Raw genomic sequence first — 20,187 nt, forward strand, 5'->3', positions numbered from 1 at the left:
AGGAGTGTTGGTGTAACAGACTCGGTGGGCTGCGGAAGCCGATCCTCACGAGCCCCCAGGCCCAGGGGCCTCGGGAGGCTCCGGAGGCGCTGGTGGCTCCTCGCGGACCATCTCCATCTCCGCCAGGGCTGCGGAACGCCTGGCCTCTTGAGCCTCCATGATGCCCCTCATGAGGCGCTGGTACGTGGCGGCCGCGTTCGGCAAGCCGTAAGGCATGCGAACGTAGCTGTGGGGTGGACCTTCGCAGCGCCCCACTCGCGAGGGCCAGAGGCGCTCCAGAGAGGCGACTCGATTGAGCCCTGGTATGTCGATGCAGACGCGCAGCCCACCATCCTCGCCTGGATGGGGAGCCATAGCTGGTAGGCGGCGGCCGTCTTTCATGACTCTTGACTCCTGTAGCTCCTGAATGGCCTTGTTGACGAACTCCTGAGGGTCTGGCTCTCCTTGCCTTACTCCTTCTTGAGAGAAACGTGCTTCGAAACACGCCTCCATGTGGTGCCCAAGCGCCTCCCTCGTGACCTTAGCCAGGTCGGTGGCCCTCCAGGGGAGAGCCCCCGAGCCCTGCCTGAGGAGGGCGCCGGGCGCGCTTTCCTATGTGATGGAAGGAGGTTCCCCCTGGGCAGGCGCGGGCTCTGAGGGGCCTGCCTCCTGAGGGGCTGGGCCGGACGATGTCTTCTTCTTGGGGGCGGTCTCGGGAAGCCTCCTGCTTCCGCGATCCGGGTCTTCCAGTGATGCGGCCTGAAAAGCTCGTTCCAGGGAACACACCGCGTACTTCTCTTCACAGGGCACCGTGATGACTCCACCACTTCCTGGCATCTTGAGGACGTTGGAGCCGTGGTGAGTTACGGCCATGAACTTGGCCAGCGCTGGGTACCCAAGGATGGTGTTGTACGGCAGGCCTCGCAAGGAAGAACAGCCTCGCGAGGGTCTGTTCTTGGCCGGGGGATGAACTGCTAGGAGGAGTTCAGTCGCCCTTCTCTCTCTCTCTGTGTGTGTGATGCTACTCGATCCGATCCTAGCTAGTTTCTCTCTTGGCTTCTAGATTCTCCCTTCTTGATTGCCCCTCTATCCTAGGGGTGGCTAGTCCTATTTATAGGCAAAGGCCCTGGGCCTCTTCCCAAATATTGAGCGGGAAGGGCGCCAACAATTGGCCATTTTGAAGGGGAACATCTGGTACACTTATCCTGACTAAAGTTGGTCCTCGCCTGCCAAAGGCTCTGGTGGTGACGCTGGCTTGGGCTCCACAATGACTTCCTCCCTGCCGTTGGACTGGCCTTGGTCTCGTTGCACCGAAACGGGTACCTTTGCTTGATGCTCTCGCCTGCGCTTGCTCCCTTTGCACCAAAGAGGAAAGGAGGACACTACGCGGCTGGCGCCCGCCTGGCGCCTTTGGTCGTCATGGCTTGCGTCACGGGCACCTCGTGAGGTACCCCGCCTTGATCTCTCCGCCTCCTCGCGAGCCAGCCTGATGAGGCCGTGCCTAAGGAAGCTCTGTGTCGTCCGACCCACGAGGCTTGGCCCCTCGCGAGGGTCTTGGGTCTGTGTTGATGAAGATGGGCCGCGCTGGGCCCCTTTTGAGCCACGCCGCAGGCCGCAGGCAGGCAAGTCTGGGGACCCCCGTTCCCAGAACATCGACAGTCGTCTGGTGGGTCCCGCCAGCTGTCTTGTACTTCATCAACAGGCCGCGCCCGCCGCTTGCGGGCCCTGCCGGCAGCTTAATACTGTGGTGATGCCACTGATGATGTGTGCTTTGTCGGGGAAGGTGTGGCTACAGTGCCGCCGCCTGGCGGGCGTTCACTGTAACCACCCCCATCTCTTCTGGTTTAATGGTGCACAAACTCTAAGGGAGGGAGGGCCACCTGCTCGGAGTCGGCCTCCCCTTGCACCGACTGGTCGATGCATGCCGCCTTCTGGCTTCTCACGGACAGATAGGGCCCGTCATTGGAGAGCCGTACAGACAGCCCGTAGTGGAGGCGTGGTCTTCTCTGCCAGGTGTGATGTCACGGGCTGTGTGGCAACAGTGACACGTCGGACGGGGGCTTCCGTCCGGTACGGTGCACTATGGCCACGCCCTGCCCTGGATTCGGGGGTGGCTAGCCACACCCGTCTCGTCGCCTTAATGTGGTGCAAACTTTGAGGGCATGAGGGGCCGCCTGCTAGAGGCCGACCTCTCTGGAGGCTGCCTGCCAGGAGTCGGCGCATCTCATGGCTTTCTTCTGAAGGGCGCCGCCCTCTAGTCAGCCGGCCGATGCTACCAGCCGGCCCAGGAAAGGCGGTGCTCCGTCCTTGGAGTTCGAGGGGCGCAACCGGCCCCGATGTTGCCACGGAGAGCAGATGAGGCTACCCATGTTCATTTACTCCGACAAATAACGACACTGTCTGTCTCATTGTCTCAAGCCCAACCACATCCCGTGGAGGGCTCTTTCGAGCCCTAGAAGCAAGTAAAAGTGGTCGCCCCCACGGGCTTCCAAGCCCTATAAGACAATAAAGCCCCCTCCCCCCACGCACAACCACCTCTCCATTTCTCCCACCTCTCACTTGAGTCCTTAAGGAGGAGAAGGCCCTCTGTTAGGTTAGGAACTAACTAAGTTTATTTAGGGATACATCGACTTTGCCTCTATCGTCTGACAGCTCCCTCTAAAATGATAATGGTAACAGTGCATCGACCGGAAGCCATCGAGGGTGGCTCGAAAGCGTTAGCGACATGCTCTCTATCGGCATCTCGCCAGATGCCCATAAGGTAACTCTAGTCTTAGGCCTACTGCGTACACGACTATCCCAAGCTCCTCACCCGTCTCGGCTATGACCGGCGACGACATTGGAGCAGACCGGGGACCGAGCTCTTCGAGTCGAGGTGACTCTCGATGTTAGCTCTCCCTCAAACTCGACTGTTACACTAACATGGCAAGTTTGTGGTTCCTTGCTATGTTGCTTATAAACTCCTCTTCTAATTCATATTAAATTCTGACCCATTATCATATTATGCTAAACTAAATAGAATCCATTCAGTCTAATGCTTTTCTCACGATACCTTCGTCGTGCGTAGCCTTTTCTTGTTCTGTAACTACAATATTATTTTATTCCCTTTTTGTACTGCTTATATTTCTAAACTGTGAAATAATAGTACACGAAAAGGGCTTGACTATATGTGAGTTGCCTAGAAAACAATTTCGCGCCACCCGGTTTGATACCATTGCCTTTCTCCTCTCCAAGGCCTCTTTGGCGTGCGCCCGCCATTTCCTGGTCAATCGTTCACTCTTGTCCTCCGCGGTCCTGACCATCCCACTAAAGCCCTCTTCTTGTTTGACACTAGCGGCCTAGCCGCACATGCATCAACCCTTAAAACTGCCCTCTGTCGGTGACGCCGCGACCAGCCACATCGTTACCCGCTCGGCCTCGCGGGGGATGCCTCGGGCTGCCCCTTTTGATATAAAAAAGGCCCCCGCTAGCTAGCGAAAGTTCGCCACCTAGGGCGGCATTTGCGAACCCTTGATGACATTTTAATGTGTTGGGTGGCATTTTGAGAACCCATGGTGACATTTTAGTGTGTTGGAGAGGGAGAGGGGTGGCATTTTGCGAACCCCTGATGTCGCAGTTTGTTTAACCACAACGAGATTTGGGCAGAAAACTGCCACCCGTCAGATCGTTTGAGGCGTTTGCCACGATTAGGTCCTTGACGAACGTTCGTCAGACGACATTCTAAAGAAAAAACTACGACAAGCCCTCATTAGGAAGGTTTCGTAACATACTGGAAATGCAACAAATACGCCACTGAAGAAAGGCCATGAGCCGACCAACTTTTCGGGCAACAGATCAATAGCAAAAGACAACATGGAAAAAAGGCGCAAGCAAATGAAAGGAAATGAAGTTATCACACGAAGACAAACTGTTACACGAAAGCATTTCCAATTTCCTCGAAGCAGAAGGCAAAAACGTCCGCGTGGAGGTGAGCGCAGCGGTGGCGTGTGCCCTAACGGCGTGGGCGTGGAGACGACGGCACCGTCCGCCTCGCCGTCTCAGGGCCAGCCGCATCCGGTGGAGGCCGCTTCCGAGCCCCGGAGGCCAATAAAAGCGGCCGCCCCCCCACAACCACCTCTTCCCTTTCTTCCACCTCCCACCCAACCCCCACCCCCGCCCCTGTCCTCGCGCCCCTGCTCCCCGCCCCGCCCGCGCTAAATTGCCAAGCTTTCCCAATGGAGGTGACCGTCGGGTAACCCGTCGTCCGTCCGCGTCCGCCATGAGTCCTTGATTTTTCCTATTATTAGGAGATTCTCCGGGGCTCCGGATTTGGCTGGGGGAGGAGTGAGGGGGAGGGGGAGGCTGGTCCAGATTTGTGGGCGTGTTCCCGCGGGGGAACTGATGGTGGGTTACATGGAGTGGTCGCACGACTGGCTGCTGTGGGACGCCTTCTTGGAATGCGGAGGGATCCGGAGGCCGCCGATTAGATAGCGGCCGGGGAGGAGGAGGGAGGAGCGGAGGACCAGGAGGAGGAGGAGGCCGCCATTAGCACCCACCCTGCCACCACCCCGACGCCCGACTCGCCACTCACCAGCCGGGCGCCCATGGGGGAGGACCTCGTCACCACCCTCTCCATGGAGAACGGCGGCGGCGGCGGGGGCCACCACGGCCTCTGCACCCTGCTCTCCATGGACCCCTCCGGCCACCTCGACGACCGCGCCGTCGGCGTCATGGTGCAGCCCCGCGCCGGAGGGGGCCGCCCCCACGCCCACGCCGTGTCCCTCTCCGGCGCCCCGCCGCCCGACATCAACCAGCCGTGGCAGACGGAGCCCTGCGACATGCTCGGCGTCGGCCTCGGCCCGCAGGTGTTCGACGCCGAGGCCGTGCTCAGCGCCGCGCCCAAGGCTGCCGCCGCCGGGAGCCGCAAGACCACCAAGCGCGGGGACAGCATCTGGGGCGCCTGGTTCTTCTTCACCTTCTACTTCAAGCCCCTGCTGTCGGACAAGGCCAAGAGCAAGGTCGTCCGGGACGCCAACGGCGTGTCGGGGTTCGACAAGTCGGACCTCCGGCTCGACATGTTCCTGGTGCAGCACGACATGGAGAACATGTACATGTGGGTGTTCAAGGAGAGGCCGGACAACGCCCTCGGCAAGATGCAGCTGCGGAGCTACATGAATGGGCACTCACGCCCCGGTGAGCCGCATTTCCCTTTCAGTGTCGACAGGGGATTTGTCCGGTCGCACCGGATGCAGCGCAAGCACTACCGGGGGCTCTCCAACCCGCAGTGCATCCATGGGATCGAGGTGGTGAGCTCGCCGAATCTCGTGGGCATCACCGATGTCGACCGGAGGAGGTGGGCGGAGCTCACAGGGAGGGAGCTCAATTTCTCCATCCCACAGGAGGCCAGTGATTTTGGGACATGGAGGACCATGCCAAGCTCAGAGCTTGAGCTGGAGAGGCCACACACACACACTGCCATGAAGAGCAATACTAATAATGTTCAGCAGCAGCCCCCCAAGAAGACGCTTAATGGATCTGGCTTGAATTTGTCATCACCATCCAATCATTCAGGAGAGGACGGCATGGATCTCTCCCCTGTGAGCAGCAAGCGCCGGAAGGAGGCATTCCCACATGCCATGGATGAGGAGTGCTTCCTGCCTCTGAACCCTTGCAACGGGAGGACACAACAAGATGTCGACATGCAATCAGCAGTGCAGCCTTCATGGATGCACGAGTTCACCGGGGTGATGAGGAAAGCCTCCGGGCCGGCAACTGCTGCCAAGTCCATTTACGAGGATGACCAGGGCTACTTGATAATGGTCAGCTTACCATTTGTCGATCAGCAGAGGGTAAAGGTTTCATGGAAGAACACCCCCACTCACGGCATAGTTAAAATCTTCTGTGTTAGCACGGCCCGGATGCCATACATAAGGAGACATGACAGGGTCTTCAAGCTCACCGACGCCATGCCGGAGCACTGCCCTCCCGGGGAGTTCATCCGCGAAATACCTCTAGCCACCCGTATCCCCGAAGACGCCAAGCTTGAGGCATGCTTTGACGAGGCCGCTGCGGTTCTTGAGATCATGGTCCCCAAACGGGGGAACGAGCCGGAAGAACATGAAGTCAGGGTCTCCATGCGCCCTCCTCACCTGGGAGTGAACGACCTGCTTATGACATAGGTAATGGAAGGCCTATCTTTCTTGTCTGTGATCACCAGATCGTGGGTATGCTCGAAGGGGCTACTGTTAGCATCTTGTTCCGGGACTGTTACTGTTGATTACTGTGCTAGGCCTCTTCAGCAACAAGCTTTTGCTCAAGATTAGTTGGTTCTAGCTTGTATGTGACGGGTGTCTTTTTAACCCTCGTGTTCTCTTCTCCTAGCGTCATATTGTGGGTGGCCTGTTTGTCCTTGAATCTGTACCAAATTCAGTTAACAGAATAAAATTTATAATTGGTGGGTTACTGCTCAATTTTTGGATCTTGATTAGTAGCTCTTCTGTTAGCACAAGTCTGTACTTCTTCCCAAATTTCCAATGTTCTTTGCTGTTAAGAAATTGATTCAGTGCTTCAGCTTATGGTGATGAACTGTACGTGTCTGTATCCAAGTCACAATCATCTTTCATGTCCCAATCAGCATACACTATACTGGAATTGTTGATGCAGCAGCATTACTTTGGTTTCTGAAAAACAGAAACATCATCCCTTGCATTAAACTTCCATCTGGCTCCTTCTCACTGAATCTCTTGCTCTTGAAACTGGATTTTCACAACAGAAAAATAAAGCTCCTCCGAACTGTGACAGATTTGGCATCCGGGAAGCCGGTGAGCACCTGGTTTTTCTATGCCTCTTTTCTATAGCTATTTGGCAGTAGTATCAATCTTTTCTGGGTTCTAAAACTGAATTCTCATGCTCAACATAGGCTGTCTTGTGCTGATCTCCAATAGCCCCGAGTCTTACTACATCTTACTACTATCTCCAATAGCCCTGAGTCTTCTACTGTGGACTGCTGATCTCTATCTACTCTGGTATATCCGTTTCGAAACAAAATCTACTCCGGTATACCTGGAAAACAAGGAATGAGTGAAGTTTCAAGGCAGTAGATATTATTAACATCAAGCCTATCTTACACCTAACAACTGCTGCTTATACTTGCCTGTTCTGATTTAGGTTCAGATAGAAATCTCATACTACCTTGAGCATGGTACCAGGAGACAGACAGGAGCAAAAGCCTGCTCAGCAACGGGGACCAAGAATTTGGAAGCACACGAAAGTGCTACATTCTGCAGTACCTTCTGGGCCTGAACCTGCTCCCGCTCTGCGCTGCTGAGATTCCAAGCCACAGCTCCCTGTTTCTCGAGCACCTCCATTTTCCTGCTCCTCTGGAAACACGGCAACCATACAAGCAATTACTAACTCTGAAGATGTTGCCATGTCAGGCACTGAACGGCTTCCTCAAATAAGAGGGAAGTTGCATCCAAGCAAAATTCAGTAGAGCGCCCTCCTTGGCGTCCGTTCAACGTTCAACGATGTGTCTTACTATCAATAAGTTTTACCCCCCGAGGCATTGTTCACCCACCCGAACACTACTAATCCCCCACTTATCCCTTCCCCCACAATCCTTGTAACTGTGTACCATTCCGTTAAATCCCATCCCCAAGTCCAAGAAACAAGTAACAGCACATCCACACATGAAATTTACTGTATGTGCTAGTGCCATACACAAAGCAAAGGAGAGTTCAGTATGGTTTCGCGACAGGAATAGCGTTGCATCTTCGGCATACTTTTGAGCAGCTAATTATTCACTTGAGACAAATAAACTTCGAGGGGGTGGTCCACGTTGGGGACTCTCCGCCGGTTGCCGCCGCTGTCTTCCCCCTGCCGCTCCTCACGCCTCACGCCTCACGCCTCATGCGGAGATGCGGCCGCATCTGCGCGGATCTCGCCTCGCTCTGGCGTCGGCTCCTCCGCCGGTCGCAAGTCGCCGGCCTCCGGCATTGTCGCGCCGCACGGCTGCCGCCTGCCGGGAACTCGTACGCTTGGCAGCGAATCTGATAAGTCCCCTCTCAACTTTTGTTTGCTCTCTACAGATTCGAAGCCCATCTAATCCCAACTTTGTTGAATTGTTTTGACTGCTTAGCATCTGCAATCTCGCTGTCTTCCCTTCTTTTAGTGCGTATGGTTGCAACGAAAGATCCACCATATAAACACCAAGAAACGACAGGGCTGAATACTTCGTTTGGAGCATATAGCATATTGTAGCAGCAACTGTGTGATGTGATGATACTAAATTAAGTAGCACATCTAGTTGCAGAATTAACTACTAGTTGATTTGGACCAGGCTAATTAAAGATAAACAAGCTAGGAATGGAGAAGCCTGACTTTTTCTCATTGGGGGGAGACGACTCTCTACATAGCTGTAGAACTAGTGAAGAGTATTCCCGTGTCGACCTGGGCAGGGCAGCCATCATACACCTCGCATCCAACTTGTGAGCAGTAAGTGGAAGAGAGAGAGCTTGCACCCAGTGGTGCTGATGGCGTCGAGGAGCAGCACCGACGACACGAAGGAAAATGCCGTGCAAGTGTCGGTGGATGCCAAACTGACGGTGGCCGCAGGCCGTGGCAACTGTCAGCAGTTGAAGGATCTGCTGAGCACGGAGGATTCGAAGACAATGCTGGTTGTGATGGCACCAAGCATCCAGGCTTCCACGGTGAAGTCTCTCCCAGAGGTCATGAGCCCCCTTCTGCTATCATCGGCTTGCTCTGGCGCTTGGCAAGACTTGGAATTTCTTCTCAACAGGGGACACGGTCAGCCGCATCCTTCCATGAATTCTAGTACAAAATTTCATGACCTTCTCACGGCATATGGCTCCCACAGCTGCGGCGACAAAGGCGCATCGATGCAGAAAGCTTCTGATGATGTTGAAGCACTTCTGAACCTGCCTTCAGATTCTACCGTGTCACTTCTGGACGGGGTCACCATTGAAGGGGGCACTGCACTCCATGTGGTGGCCACATATGGCGAGAGTGATGGGTTCTTGAGGAGTGCTGACATCATCCATAGTAAGGCAAGCCATCTCCTGTTTGTGCGTAACAAGAACGGTGACACGCCCCTGCACTGCGCTGCACGGGCCGGGATGTCCCGAATGGTCCGTCATCTCATCACTCTGGTCAGAGGCGAGAATACAGGTGTTAACAGAGTGAAGGAACTCCTAGAAATTGAAAACAGCCTTAAGGAGACAGCATTGCATCAAGCAGTCCGTATTGGAAATAATGACATAGTCAAGCTGCTAATGGAGGAAAACTCGGAGTTGGCCAGTTTTCCGAAAGACGGCACTTCACCTCTGTACCTGGCCATCTTGCTGGAAGAGGACATCATTGTCGAGACACTTTATAATGCGAGTCACATGAAACTTTCCTACTCTGGGAAAAATGGACAGAATGCGCTGCATGCTGCGGTTCTCCGAGGCACAGGTACCAGACATCATTCCGTCCCATGTAATAAATCTAGATTAAGCTACAATTTTCTGCACATATTTTCCATGTTTTTCAGCATGGTTTCGCATTTCATACCTCCTAGTTGGATTTGTACATGTGTAGTTTTTCCCAGTAAAATTTCTTTAAATTTATCTGAAGCATCAAGCATTGAGCAACATCTAGCATATGCCTTTTAGTTTCAGCTAACCAGTTCTGTTCCAGTGTGTATGGGAAAGTTTGATCTACAATCCCCTGAGATAACAAATGCTGCTCAAAATGGTCTTTAAGTATTCCATACCATTATATGACTTGAAAACTTTCACTAGTGCATTCCACCTAGCCATAACTTTTTTTATAACATTCTCTCTGAAAGAGTACAGCACATCATTTCTTCATGAGAAACAGCGAGTAATTCTCAATTAATGAATAAAATTCACGAATGATGATAGGGGCCTCAAACTTCATAGTAGATAAGAGTAAATGGCTTATTACTCGATGTTTTTGTATGCTGTGCTAGTTGGGAAGTAGTCTGGCCTTGTAAGAATTACTGAACAATGCAGTATGTAGTTACCCAAGTGTAAGTTCAAGTTCCTCTGCTAGGCAGCCTGTGCTGCAAATATAGTTCCGCTCCCAATGTATTCTATAATCCTCCCTTTCAAATAATACAATCCATTTCTCATGACTTATATTTAACTCCTCAGATAAACCAGCACCAGTTTGCAGAAAAGGTGAAACTATAATTTAGTACTTTGGCTAGTGCAGTTAGCAGAAGGAGATTTACAGGAAGTACGAACACATGTAATTAGTTGAGTAGTTGAGTAATGATAGTAGTATTGTTTCATTCCCACAAATAAATTAGGATATACTCCCTCCGTTCCTAAATATTTGTCTTTCTAGACATTTCAAATGACTACTACATACGGATGTATGTAGACATATTTTAGAGTGTAGATTCACTCATTTTGCTCCGTATGTAGTCACTTGTTGAAATGACTAGAAGACAAGTATTTAGGAACGGAGGGAGTAGTATAAACTACTAAACAGAAATACGGACACCTGTAAGTTTTACAGACACATGTAATTAGTATATGAGTTTATGAGTAGATTTACAAGGAAGTACGGACACATGTAGTTGAGTAGTGATAGTACGGATTTATGAGTTTATGAGTATATGAATTTATGAGTAGATTTACATTAACTGCGGACACATGTAATTAGTTGAGTAGTTGAGTAGTGATAGTAGTATAAACTATAATTTAAGTACCCATGGATCGCGCACAAGATACGATATACACACAATGAAATTGCCTTCTGAAAGACTATTGAGACTTTTGATATTTGTATTTTGCTTGCCAATTATAATTGAGTGTGTCATTTCCATAGTAGTTGGTCTTCTCCCCTTGATGAACTTAATAGAAATACCTGTTTGCAGAGCTTACAAAAAAGCTCTTGGAATGGAACAGTGATCTCACTATACAAAGGGATGAAAACGGGAGTACGCCTCTCCATTTTGCTGCAGCTCTGGCACAGCAAAGTCAGCGAGGAAGTATATGTTGGCAAGTATTGGAAGCGAACTCAGCTGCATTGTATCAGTCAGATTGCAACGGATTATTTCCAATACACGTTGCTGCCTCTGTTGGTGAAAGTGGGACAGTAACTATGTTCCTTAACAAGTCTCCAAGCAGTGCTGGTTTGCAGGACAGTATGGGAAGGACATTCCTTCATGTAGCTGCTGAGAAAAGGAAAGTTAGAATAGTCAGTTCTGCTTGCAGAAATCGATCACTCTTATGGATTCTTAATATCCAAGACAATGATGGGAACACTGCACTACACCTAGCTATCCAGGCACGGAGTCTTCGAATGTTTTGTGCTTTGTTAGGGAATCGACAAACACATTTGAATTTATCAAATAATATGGGGCAAACTCCTCTAGATATATCACCATATGGGGTTCCCCCAGGATTTTTTGATGAACAGGTAATGTACTAAATTGTACTTTTAAGCACCACGTTTGATATGAAAGCAAATAATGGAGATTTGTGTGGTTTGGCTCCACCTTCTTTTCTTTTTCATTTTTTCAGAACAGTGAAGCGAAGATACACTTTGCACTGACAGTTGTTAATGCTAGGAGTGGTGGCAGTCGTCGTGATCACTTTGAAGAAAACTACACTCGTCAGTTAAAATATGATGAAACGGAACAATTAGAAAAGTTGAAAGAACCAACACAAACACTATGTATTGGTGTGGCTCTAGTTGCAACTGCGACGTTTACTGTTACTTTTGCCCTTCCTGGAGGTTACAGAGCTGATGAACATATTAATGGAGGAACACCAACACTTGCCGGGAGGTATGCATTTGATGCATTCATAATAGCCAGCACATTCTCCTTCGTCTTGTCTGTGATGGCTATGATAGGTCTCATGTATTCTGGATACTCTATTTTAAACCCACAGACTCGTAGAATTTACTTGATCGCAGCCTTGTATTTTGGGTCAACATCGGGCACATGCTTCCTAGCAACTTTTGCATTAGGTTTGTACATGGTGCTAGCACGGGTTGCTCACAAGTCCGCCATTGCTATCTGCGTCATTAGCCCTCTTGCTGTTATATGCAAACAAATGGACCTTTGGTTAAAGTGGGCTCTTCTGGCACAACCATTATGTACCCGAATTGGGCTAACTCGTACACTAGTAATGGTGACAACGAGAATCCTTTTCAGCATGTTGATGGAATTTTGGCCCATAATATTCATTTTTGTTTGGGCCACATATACAAGCAACCAGTTTTAGAAATGGAGCAGATACAACTACCAGCACTCATGACTTGAAGATGCATCAAACACAGAACTTTTTCAGTGAGATGTTTTCATGGACGTCCTGGGGATTTGGGATTCAGGATTTACTGTAGTCGTCAGTCTATTTTTCTCTTCGGAATATTTTCGTATGTTTGAATAATGTTATGTTGTGATGTACTGTTTTGTTCAACAATTTGTGCTCATAATCATGTAAATGCTGATTACCTCTGCTATTTATAACTTCTTTGAATTATGCAACTGGTTTCAATTTTCCATGTATTTCAGTATGTAAAATGGTTAATGTAGGATAACAAATCCACGAGCAAATAAATCTTTCAACCTATCTAACAGTTTATATTATAACGTCACTAGTGCCCTGATACTTGCCTCTGGTGTTAGTACTCTGCTTTGCCACCTTAATTATTTGTTGTTGGATTTGGGTAATTGTTTGCCCTCACATATGAAGTTTCAGCAGAATGTCCAATGTTGTCAATCCGACTTATATGTAGAACATAATTTACACAATCCCGCTTTAATATCGTGCTAGAATGTTTATTGACTATAACAATAAGAATAGTGGGTAATTAAAATGCTTAAGTTGAGTCATGATAGGATTGTTTTGGTGAATGCTGTAATTGCATGTTATGCTATGTTGCAAAAAAATACTCCCTCCGTCCCAAAATAAGTGTCTCAAGCTTAGTACAAATTTATACTAGAGCTAGTACAAAGTTAAGACACTTATTTTGAGACGGAAGGAGTATTATTTTTTTGCAAGTTATACCGCCCTCTTAAAAAGTGAGATCAGAGGGTAAGCGAAGTGAAAGGGAGCGCTCCAGGACTTCACTGAATTTATAGCACTCCTTGTAGGAAATTATATGTGTGTAACTCTCGTGTTTATGTTGATAGTGGATGTACCAGGGTTAGTTGCTTCAACTCATGGGTATCTGATAAGTGAATATGATACTTCACTGTGTTAGTATTTGATTAGTTGTCTTATGAATTAGAGCTCTCTCCTATTAGGGTAACTGTGTGATACCATGTTTTTCTAGAATACCGTGTTTCTACAATAGAAGTGCCAAGAGCAAATTAACACCTGACAGTGGGAAGAAAAAGGAAGTTCTATCAAGCGGAGTCGATTAGTTGAAGCTTGTCTTCAACTTTTGGTGTTAACAGTTTCATTGAGGGTTTTTTTTCCAACCGGGCTCACACCCCTTTCCATTAATTTTGCAATCAACGGAAATACAGAAGTTCAGTTCAATATGTCTTTAGGGACTAAGCCCAAAATAAAACGACCACCAGAACCCAAATAGGACTGAAAGGGGGAGAGTGAGCTGGAGCATCGCCAGGAAACCCACAACGAGAAGACCCTAAAACGGATCAGCCGCCATGGGGTGAAAACCTGACGACACTAACAAGCTACTATCCTAGACAACAGAATATAAAGATGAAACTACGCAGCCACCCAGGAGGGGCATAAAGCAACCATGAGTCAACCACCGACAAACACCAGAACGGGCATCAAACCCCAGTGGTATCGATGAAACTGGCGAGAATGACCAAGCTAACCGATCTGAACTCCATCTCCATCCCTCAGCAGCATCCTCCCCTGTGTTACGACCTGTCTGCCAGAGCCGCTGCCGCAAACGCCAGTCGTTTCACCCCAGCCTGGAACCTCGTCCTATCATCTTCTTTCAGCAATCCTGCCCAGTACAGCATAAAAGAACAAGCACTGAAAACAGCCTCCAGCGGAGTATGAGCATTGTACTTATCAAAAGTAACTTTGTTTCGGAGGCACCAAACCCCCCAGCAAATCACAGCGATAATCATCATATAAAATTCTTTTCGCCTGGAAAGAATTTATATAGCCACGCCCAACATTGGCACAGAGATCTGGGGCAACAAGAAGCCCCAACTGTTATACCCAAGACCCCCCATACAGTTCGGGCAAGCGGACATGTAAAAAACAGATGATTAGCATCTTCCATGCTATTGCAAAAGGAGCAGGCAGGATTTCCAGGCTAGTTCCTTTTCCGCAAGTTATCTCGTGTAAGCACAGCATTTTGAAACAACTGTCACATGAAGATTTTGATTTTTAAAGGAATACTGGCTTTCCAAATCCATTTGTAATTCGGACCAGCTAAATCCCTTTCTAGCCACTCATAAACTGATTTGGTGGAAAACCTCTTCTTCTTATTAAGGCTCCATGTAACTACATCAGGGGAGGTGTTCAGGGTATATTTTTTAGCCTCAGCAACAACCCAATCCCACTGATTATTAACCTCTCCAAATAGTCTACGTCTGAATCCCAGTTTGTAGTTTTTCGCCACAAACTCAGCAATAGTCGCATCCTGATCATGGCATATACTATATAAGACAGGCATCTTATCTCGCAAAGGTTTTTCATCCAGCCATGGGTCGTGCCACACTCTAGCCAGATTACCATTATTGATCTGGATAGCCTTCTAGCCATAAATGTCTCCTTGACTTTCATTATAGCCTTCCAGCAAGGAGAATCCGAAAAGCGGCTACGAATATTAGCTACAGTTCTGTTTTTAAAGTATTTGGCACGAATAATATGTTGCCACAACCCATCACTAGTCTCGAGCTTCCACCACCATTTAGTTAAGAGGCTAATATTTTGCTTATGAAGATCTTTGAGACCCAATCCCCCAATACTTTTGGATCGGCAAACCCTAGCCCATTTCACCATATGATAAGCACGCTTCTTATTTTTTCTCCTCCAAAAAAATCTTCTACGGTGCTTATCCATTGTCAATAAAGGTTTTATTGAACAAAAACATTGACATAAGATATGATGGGATTCCATCCAGACTAGAATTCAACAGGGTTAATCTAGCCCCAGATGATGCTGAATATGCAATCCAAGCATCAAGTTTTTTTATCATCTTAGCGTCCAAAAAATCCAACTCTATATTTTTCAAAGTGGAGTAAGTGATCAGGGCACCCAGGTATCTCATAGGTAACTTCCCCACCTGACACCCAAACATCTCAGCGTATGTTGAATCAATCTCATTATCCCCACCTATAACAACAATCTCACTCTTATCAAAGTTAATTTTCAACCCCGACATTAGTTCAAACAAGTATAGTAGGAGTTTAATATTGACAGCCTTGGTAATATCATGCTCGAAGCAGATAACTGTATCATCCGCATATTGTAAAATAGCCACACCATTCTCAATCAGGTCAGAGGCCAACCCTTTAATGAGACCATTTTTTTGGGCAGAAGTCATCATCTTAGTTAGGCATTCTGCCGCAAGATTAAAGAGGAAAGGAGAGTGTGGATCTCCCTGCCTGACCCCTTTCGCGCTTTGAATATAAGGACCCAACTCATCATTGATTTTAACACCAACCGTCCCATTCTTAAGAATTTGAGCTACCCAACCACACCATTTTTGGTTAAACCCACGTTTTTCATGACATTTAAGTAGAAACTCCCAATTGACTTTGTCATAGGCTTTCTTGAAATCAAGCTTAAGAACAACCCCAACCTGTTTTTTAACATAAGTATGGTGCAAAACTTCATGCAAAGATAATATGCCATCTACTATATGCCTCCCTTTGATGAATGCGTTTTGCTGAATGCTGAATAGTTTATAAGCATACTTACTGGCCCTAATGTCCATAACCTTGGTAATAAGTTTGTATGGACAACGAAGCAAACATATTGGCCTATATTGCTGGATCTTACTAGCGTCAGCAAATTTCGGTAGAAGGGTAATAATGCCATAATTCAACCTTTGCACATCCATTCTCCCTTCATAAAACCGTTCAAATAAAATGCCAATAAGTCCGGGGCTACAACGTCCTAGTTGAAGATTTCGGTAGAAGGGTAATAACAGTTTCATTGAGGTAGTTAAATATTCTTCCTTGAGATAAATACTAGTTGAAGATTCATACTGACTCGACCAATGAACCAAGAAGCAGTGTCATCCTAACATTCCCACTCTGTTAAGATGAAGAAATTAGTCGCGGCGCGACGCATCCTGCCTCACTTGTCAATTCTTCAGGCTACTAGCCAAGGTTTAACACATCACACTATGTCACTATCTTATGTCTCACTTGTCAATTCTTCCGGCTTTAACCGACAAACTAGCGAAGAACACAACACAACTACTCCACAGAATTCTTGTCGAGCTGTGATCTACCGCTCGACACATTATGAGCAGTTAAACTTCCACAGAAATCTCATCAATCAGCAAAGTTTTCAGTAGGATCTTACTGGAACTAAATGGGTTTGACCAGACAATTACATCTGCTAAAACCAGTGCTTCAACACATGACAGTGTAGTAGAGAATAATGCTAGCGATTGCACACATCTGCAGTTGGTGTTTCGCAGAAATAAAAGAAAGAAAGATAACATGATCCAAGCAAACACCGGTACAACGCCGGCTACTTAAATCGATCGAAACTTCAGGATTTACATCAACACTGACATCCATCCAAAAGATGTCCCTCTCGTCTCAACCACACCTAAAAACCTGCGTCGGGAATTCAGAGACTGCAAACGATGGCACAATCCATCACACTTCAGAATTCAGAGACTTCAGACTCCCGCTGCCAAAATCACCACCGCCACCAGCTTAATCGACCTCCTCAATCTTAGGCCCCGCACCGCTTCCGCCGGCCGGCGCATCCGCATCCATGCCGCCCATGTCCGGGCCAGCGCCCTGGTACATCTTGGCGATGATGGGGTTGCAGACGCCCTCCAGCTCCTTCATCTTGTCCTCCAACTCGTCCGCCTCCGCGAGCTGGTTGGCGTCAAGCCAGCCGATGGCGCCGTCGATCGCGTCCTCGATCTTCTTCCTGTCGTCGGCGGGGAGCTTGGACGCGATCTTGTCGTCCCTGACGGTGTTCCTCATGTTGTAGGCGTAGTTCTCCAGCGCGTTCTTGGCCTCCACCTTCTTCTTCAGCTCCTCGTCCTCGGCCTTGTACCGCTCCGCCTCCTGCACCATCTTCTCGATGTCCTCCTTGCTCAGCCGCCCCTTGTCGTTGGTGATGGTGATCCTGTTCTTCACGCCGGCCGTCTTGTCCTCAGCGGAGACGTTGAGGATGCCGTTGGCGTCGATGTCGAAGCAGACGGTGATCTGGGGCACGCCGCGGGGCGCCGGGGGGATGCCGGACAGCTCGAACTTGCCCAGCAGGTTGTTGTCCTTGGTCCGCGCGCGCTCGCCCTCGAACACCTGGATCAGCACGCCCGGCTGGTTGTCCGAGTAGGTGGAGAAGACCTGCTCCTTCTTGGTCGGGATGGTGGTGTTCCGCGGGATGAGCGTCGTCATCACGCCGCCGGCGGTCTCCAGGCCGAGGGACAGCGGCGTGACGTCCAGCAGGAGCAGGTCCTGCACCTTCTCGTTGCCCTCGCCGCTGAGGATGGCGGCCTGCACGGCGGCGCCGTACGCCACGGCCTCGTCCGGGTTGATGCTCTTGCACAGTTCCTTGCCGTTGAACAAGTCCTGCAGCAGCTGCTGCACCTTGGGGATGCGGGTGGAGCCGCCGACGAGCACGACGTCGTGCACGGCGCTCTTGTCCATCTTGGCGTCGCGCAGGCACTTCTCCACGGGCTCCATGCACTTGCGGAACAGGTCCATGTTGAGCTCCTCGAACCGGGCCCTGGTGATGGTCGAGTAGAAGTCCACGCCCTCGTACAGGGAGTCGATCTCGATGGTGGTCTGGGCGGTGGACGACAGGGTGCGCTTGGCGCGCTCGCAGGCCGTGCGCAGCCGGCGCAGCGCGCGAGGGTTGCCGCTCATGTCCTTCTTGTGCTTGCGCTTGAACTCCTGGACGAAGTGGTTCACCATGCGGTTGTCGAAGTCCTCACCGCCCAGGTGGGTGTCGCCGGCGGTGGCCTTCACCTCGAAGATGCCCTCCTCGATGGTGAGCAGCGACACGTCGAAGGTGCCGCCGCCGAGGTCGAAGATGAGCACGTTCTTCTCGCCGGAGCTGCTGGCCTTCTTGTCCAGGCCGTAGGCGATGGCGGCGGCAGTGGGCTCGTTGATGATGCGCATCACGTTGAGGCCGGCGATGACCCCGGCGTCCTTGGTGGCCTGCCGCTGCGAGTCGTTGAAGTAGGCCGGCACCGTGACGACGGCGTTCTTGATGGTGGTGCCGAGGTAGGCCTCGCCGATCTCCTTCATCTTGATGAGCACCATCGAGGAGATCTCCTCAGCCGCGAACTGCTTCTCCTCGCCCTTGTACTGGACGACGATCATGGGCTTGTCAGCAGGGCCCGGGATGACCTTGAATGGCCACAGCTTCATGTCGCTCTGCACGGACGGGTCCGAGAACCGCCTGCCGATCAACCGCTTGGCATCTGCGGTAGAGATATAACAATACTGTGAGTCAAACTGTTTGATTTGCGCTCAAGTTAATCAAACTTATTTGGGGTACAGAAAGCAAATAAGCAGAGCAACAGTAGAGCTATGACAAGTTCCAAACAGGAAACTGAAATTTAAAAAAATCTTGCTGGAAAACAGTTCAACAGAAACAGCCAAACCAACAAGTTATCTTCACATGAACAGGTTTCAACATATAGAAATCTTAATCAGCAAAGTTTTTAACAGAATCTTACTGGAACTAAGGGGACTTTTAACTATGACCAGATTACTGCATATATTTTCGTCAGTTCCTCAAATACAGGGCAATGCAGAATATGACAATGCCAGCAATCTCTGCTACTCGTTAAGCCCAGCAAACAAATTGATTTACTAGCGTCCAACGAGGAATTGGATCAAAGCAAAATCACATAAAAAACGCATACGCGGACATAATCATAACCGAGCGCACGAACACGAGATGATGTATGTAAGCTAGAACCTAGAAGAGGCGCGGTGCAGGGGGACGTACCGAAGACGGTGTTGGTGGGGTTCATGGCGACCTGGTTCTTGGCGGCGTCGCCGATGAGGCGCTCGGTGTCGGTGAAGCCGACGTAGGAGGGCGTGGTGCGGTTGCCCTGGTCATTGGCGATGATCTCCACCCGGTCGTGCTGCCACACGCCCACGCACGAGTAGGTGGTGCCCAGGTCGATGCCGATCGCCGGGCCCTCTCCTCCCTTCTTCGCCATCTCCTCTCCTCCTCCTCCTTAAGCTCTCGAACGGGGGGAAAACGGGAACCCGAACACGAAATCGGAGCTGAGAAATCGAGATCTGAGAGAAATCGCTTGATTGATTGCTTGCTGCGAGTTGGGAATCGCGATGGAACTGATGGGGAGGGGTTTTATTTGGGATGCTGCGATTTTTCGAGAATGTTCGGGGAGGGGCGCGCTCGGTTCTGGAAGCCGCTCGGGTGGTTCGGTATGACGGTTGGCGTTGTAGAGGAGGAAGGCGCGGGCCGGCGAGACCAGCCTTTGACCCTGTCTCGTAGCTTCTACAGCGAACGGCTATGTTCCGGCGGCTGGGCTTTCTTGGTGGGCTGGGTTTGTACTGTCAACTCTCGTACTACATACATGTCTCATTTTTCACTGAAGGGTGTTTTTCTCCTTTTGGGTAAAAATGTACGGCCCATTACTGTAGACCAGCCATACATTCGCCACAACGATATTCTTCACTATTTGTATTCTAGCCATAGTTTAAAAAACCGGACAGAACCGGCGGTCGAACCGGAAAAAAGGGAACCGGCGGCCTCAGCGGCTTTCTAAGCTAATAAGACCGTTCTGCAATCAGACCAGAGAAAACCGGTTGAACCGGCTGGTTTTCTGGAAAACCGGTGAAAAAACCGGGCCATTGAACCACGAAAAACCAGGAAAATGTTTTAATAGAAATTGGGAAAGTGAGATTCAATCCCATGTTGTGTGAGCAGTACGCGGGGCCTGCCCACGGCCCAATAACCAACTCGGATGTGCCACTTTGTTGTTCACTACATGGAAATAATTTTATTTGACCATTGTTTCACACTATATTAGCGCATATGTTACTCAACATGTATTATTTTATTGCTTGAAAAA

General features: G+C 49.7%; 3 protein-coding genes across 3 annotated transcripts; 2 read left to right on the forward strand and 1 right to left on the reverse strand.

Annotated features, from left to right (window-relative positions):
• The first annotated feature begins 4,116 nt into the window (after positions 1 to 4,116).
• On the forward strand, positions 4,117 to 6,428 carry LOC147980662 (uncharacterized). Its single transcript, XM_087513444.1, has one exon. The coding sequence runs from the start codon at positions 4,563 to 4,565 to the stop codon at positions 6,135 to 6,137; it is 1,575 nt and encodes a 524-aa protein (XP_087369570.1). The 5' UTR covers positions 4,117 to 4,562; the 3' UTR covers positions 6,138 to 6,428.
• Positions 6,429 to 6,580: 152 nt separating this feature from the next.
• LOC125530447 (uncharacterized) lies at positions 6,581 to 12,494 on the forward strand. Its single transcript, XM_087513443.1, has 4 exons — positions 6,581 to 6,779; positions 6,878 to 9,429; positions 10,865 to 11,409; positions 11,514 to 12,494. Exons 2-4 carry the CDS (start codon positions 8,490 to 8,492, stop codon positions 12,219 to 12,221), a joined length of 2,193 nt encoding a protein of 730 aa, XP_087369569.1. The 5' UTR covers positions 6,581 to 6,779; positions 6,878 to 8,489; the 3' UTR covers positions 12,222 to 12,494.
• Positions 12,495 to 16,613: 4,119 nt separating this feature from the next.
• On the reverse strand, positions 16,614 to 19,531 carry LOC125530448 (heat shock cognate 70 kDa protein 2-like). The gene is made up of 2 exons (XM_087513445.1): positions 19,092 to 19,531; positions 16,614 to 18,558 (listed from the first exon to the last, which is right to left on the reverse strand). The coding sequence occupies exons 1-2, from the start codon at positions 19,306 to 19,308 to the stop codon at positions 16,832 to 16,834; spliced, it is 1,944 nt and encodes a 647-aa protein (XP_087369571.1). The 5' UTR covers positions 19,309 to 19,531; the 3' UTR covers positions 16,614 to 16,831.
• Between the last annotated feature and the right edge of the window lie 656 nt (positions 19,532 to 20,187).

Source organism: Triticum urartu, chromosome 3A (genome assembly GCF_056163025.1).
Source record: "Triticum urartu cultivar PI428250 chromosome 3A, HENAU_Tu73, whole genome shotgun sequence".
Classification (NCBI taxonomy): domain Eukaryota; kingdom Viridiplantae; phylum Streptophyta; class Magnoliopsida; order Poales; family Poaceae; genus Triticum; species Triticum urartu.

Bases quoted from the DNA above. Each gene is read 5' to 3' on its own strand.
- LOC147980662 (XM_087513444.1), top strand. From the start codon at position 4,563: ATGGGGGAGGACCTCGTCACCACCCTCTCCATGGAGAACGGCGGCGGC.
- LOC125530448 (XM_087513445.1), bottom strand. From the start codon at position 19,308: ATGGCGAAGAAGGGAGGAGAGGGCCCGGCGATCGGCATCGACCTGGGC. The intron at 18,559-19,091 runs GTACGTCCCCCT...TCTCTACCGCAG, and splicing joins CCCCACCAACACCGTCTTCG to ATGCCAAGCGGTTGATCGGC.
- LOC125530447 (XM_087513443.1), top strand. From the start codon at position 8,490: ATGGCGTCGAGGAGCAGCACCGACGACACGAAGGAAAATGCCGTGCAA. The intron at 9,430-10,864 runs GTACCAGACATC...ACCTGTTTGCAG, and splicing joins TGCGGTTCTCCGAGGCACAG to AGCTTACAAAAAAGCTCTTG. The intron at 11,410-11,513 runs GTAATGTACTAA...TCATTTTTTCAG, and splicing joins CAGGATTTTTTGATGAACAG to AACAGTGAAGCGAAGATACA.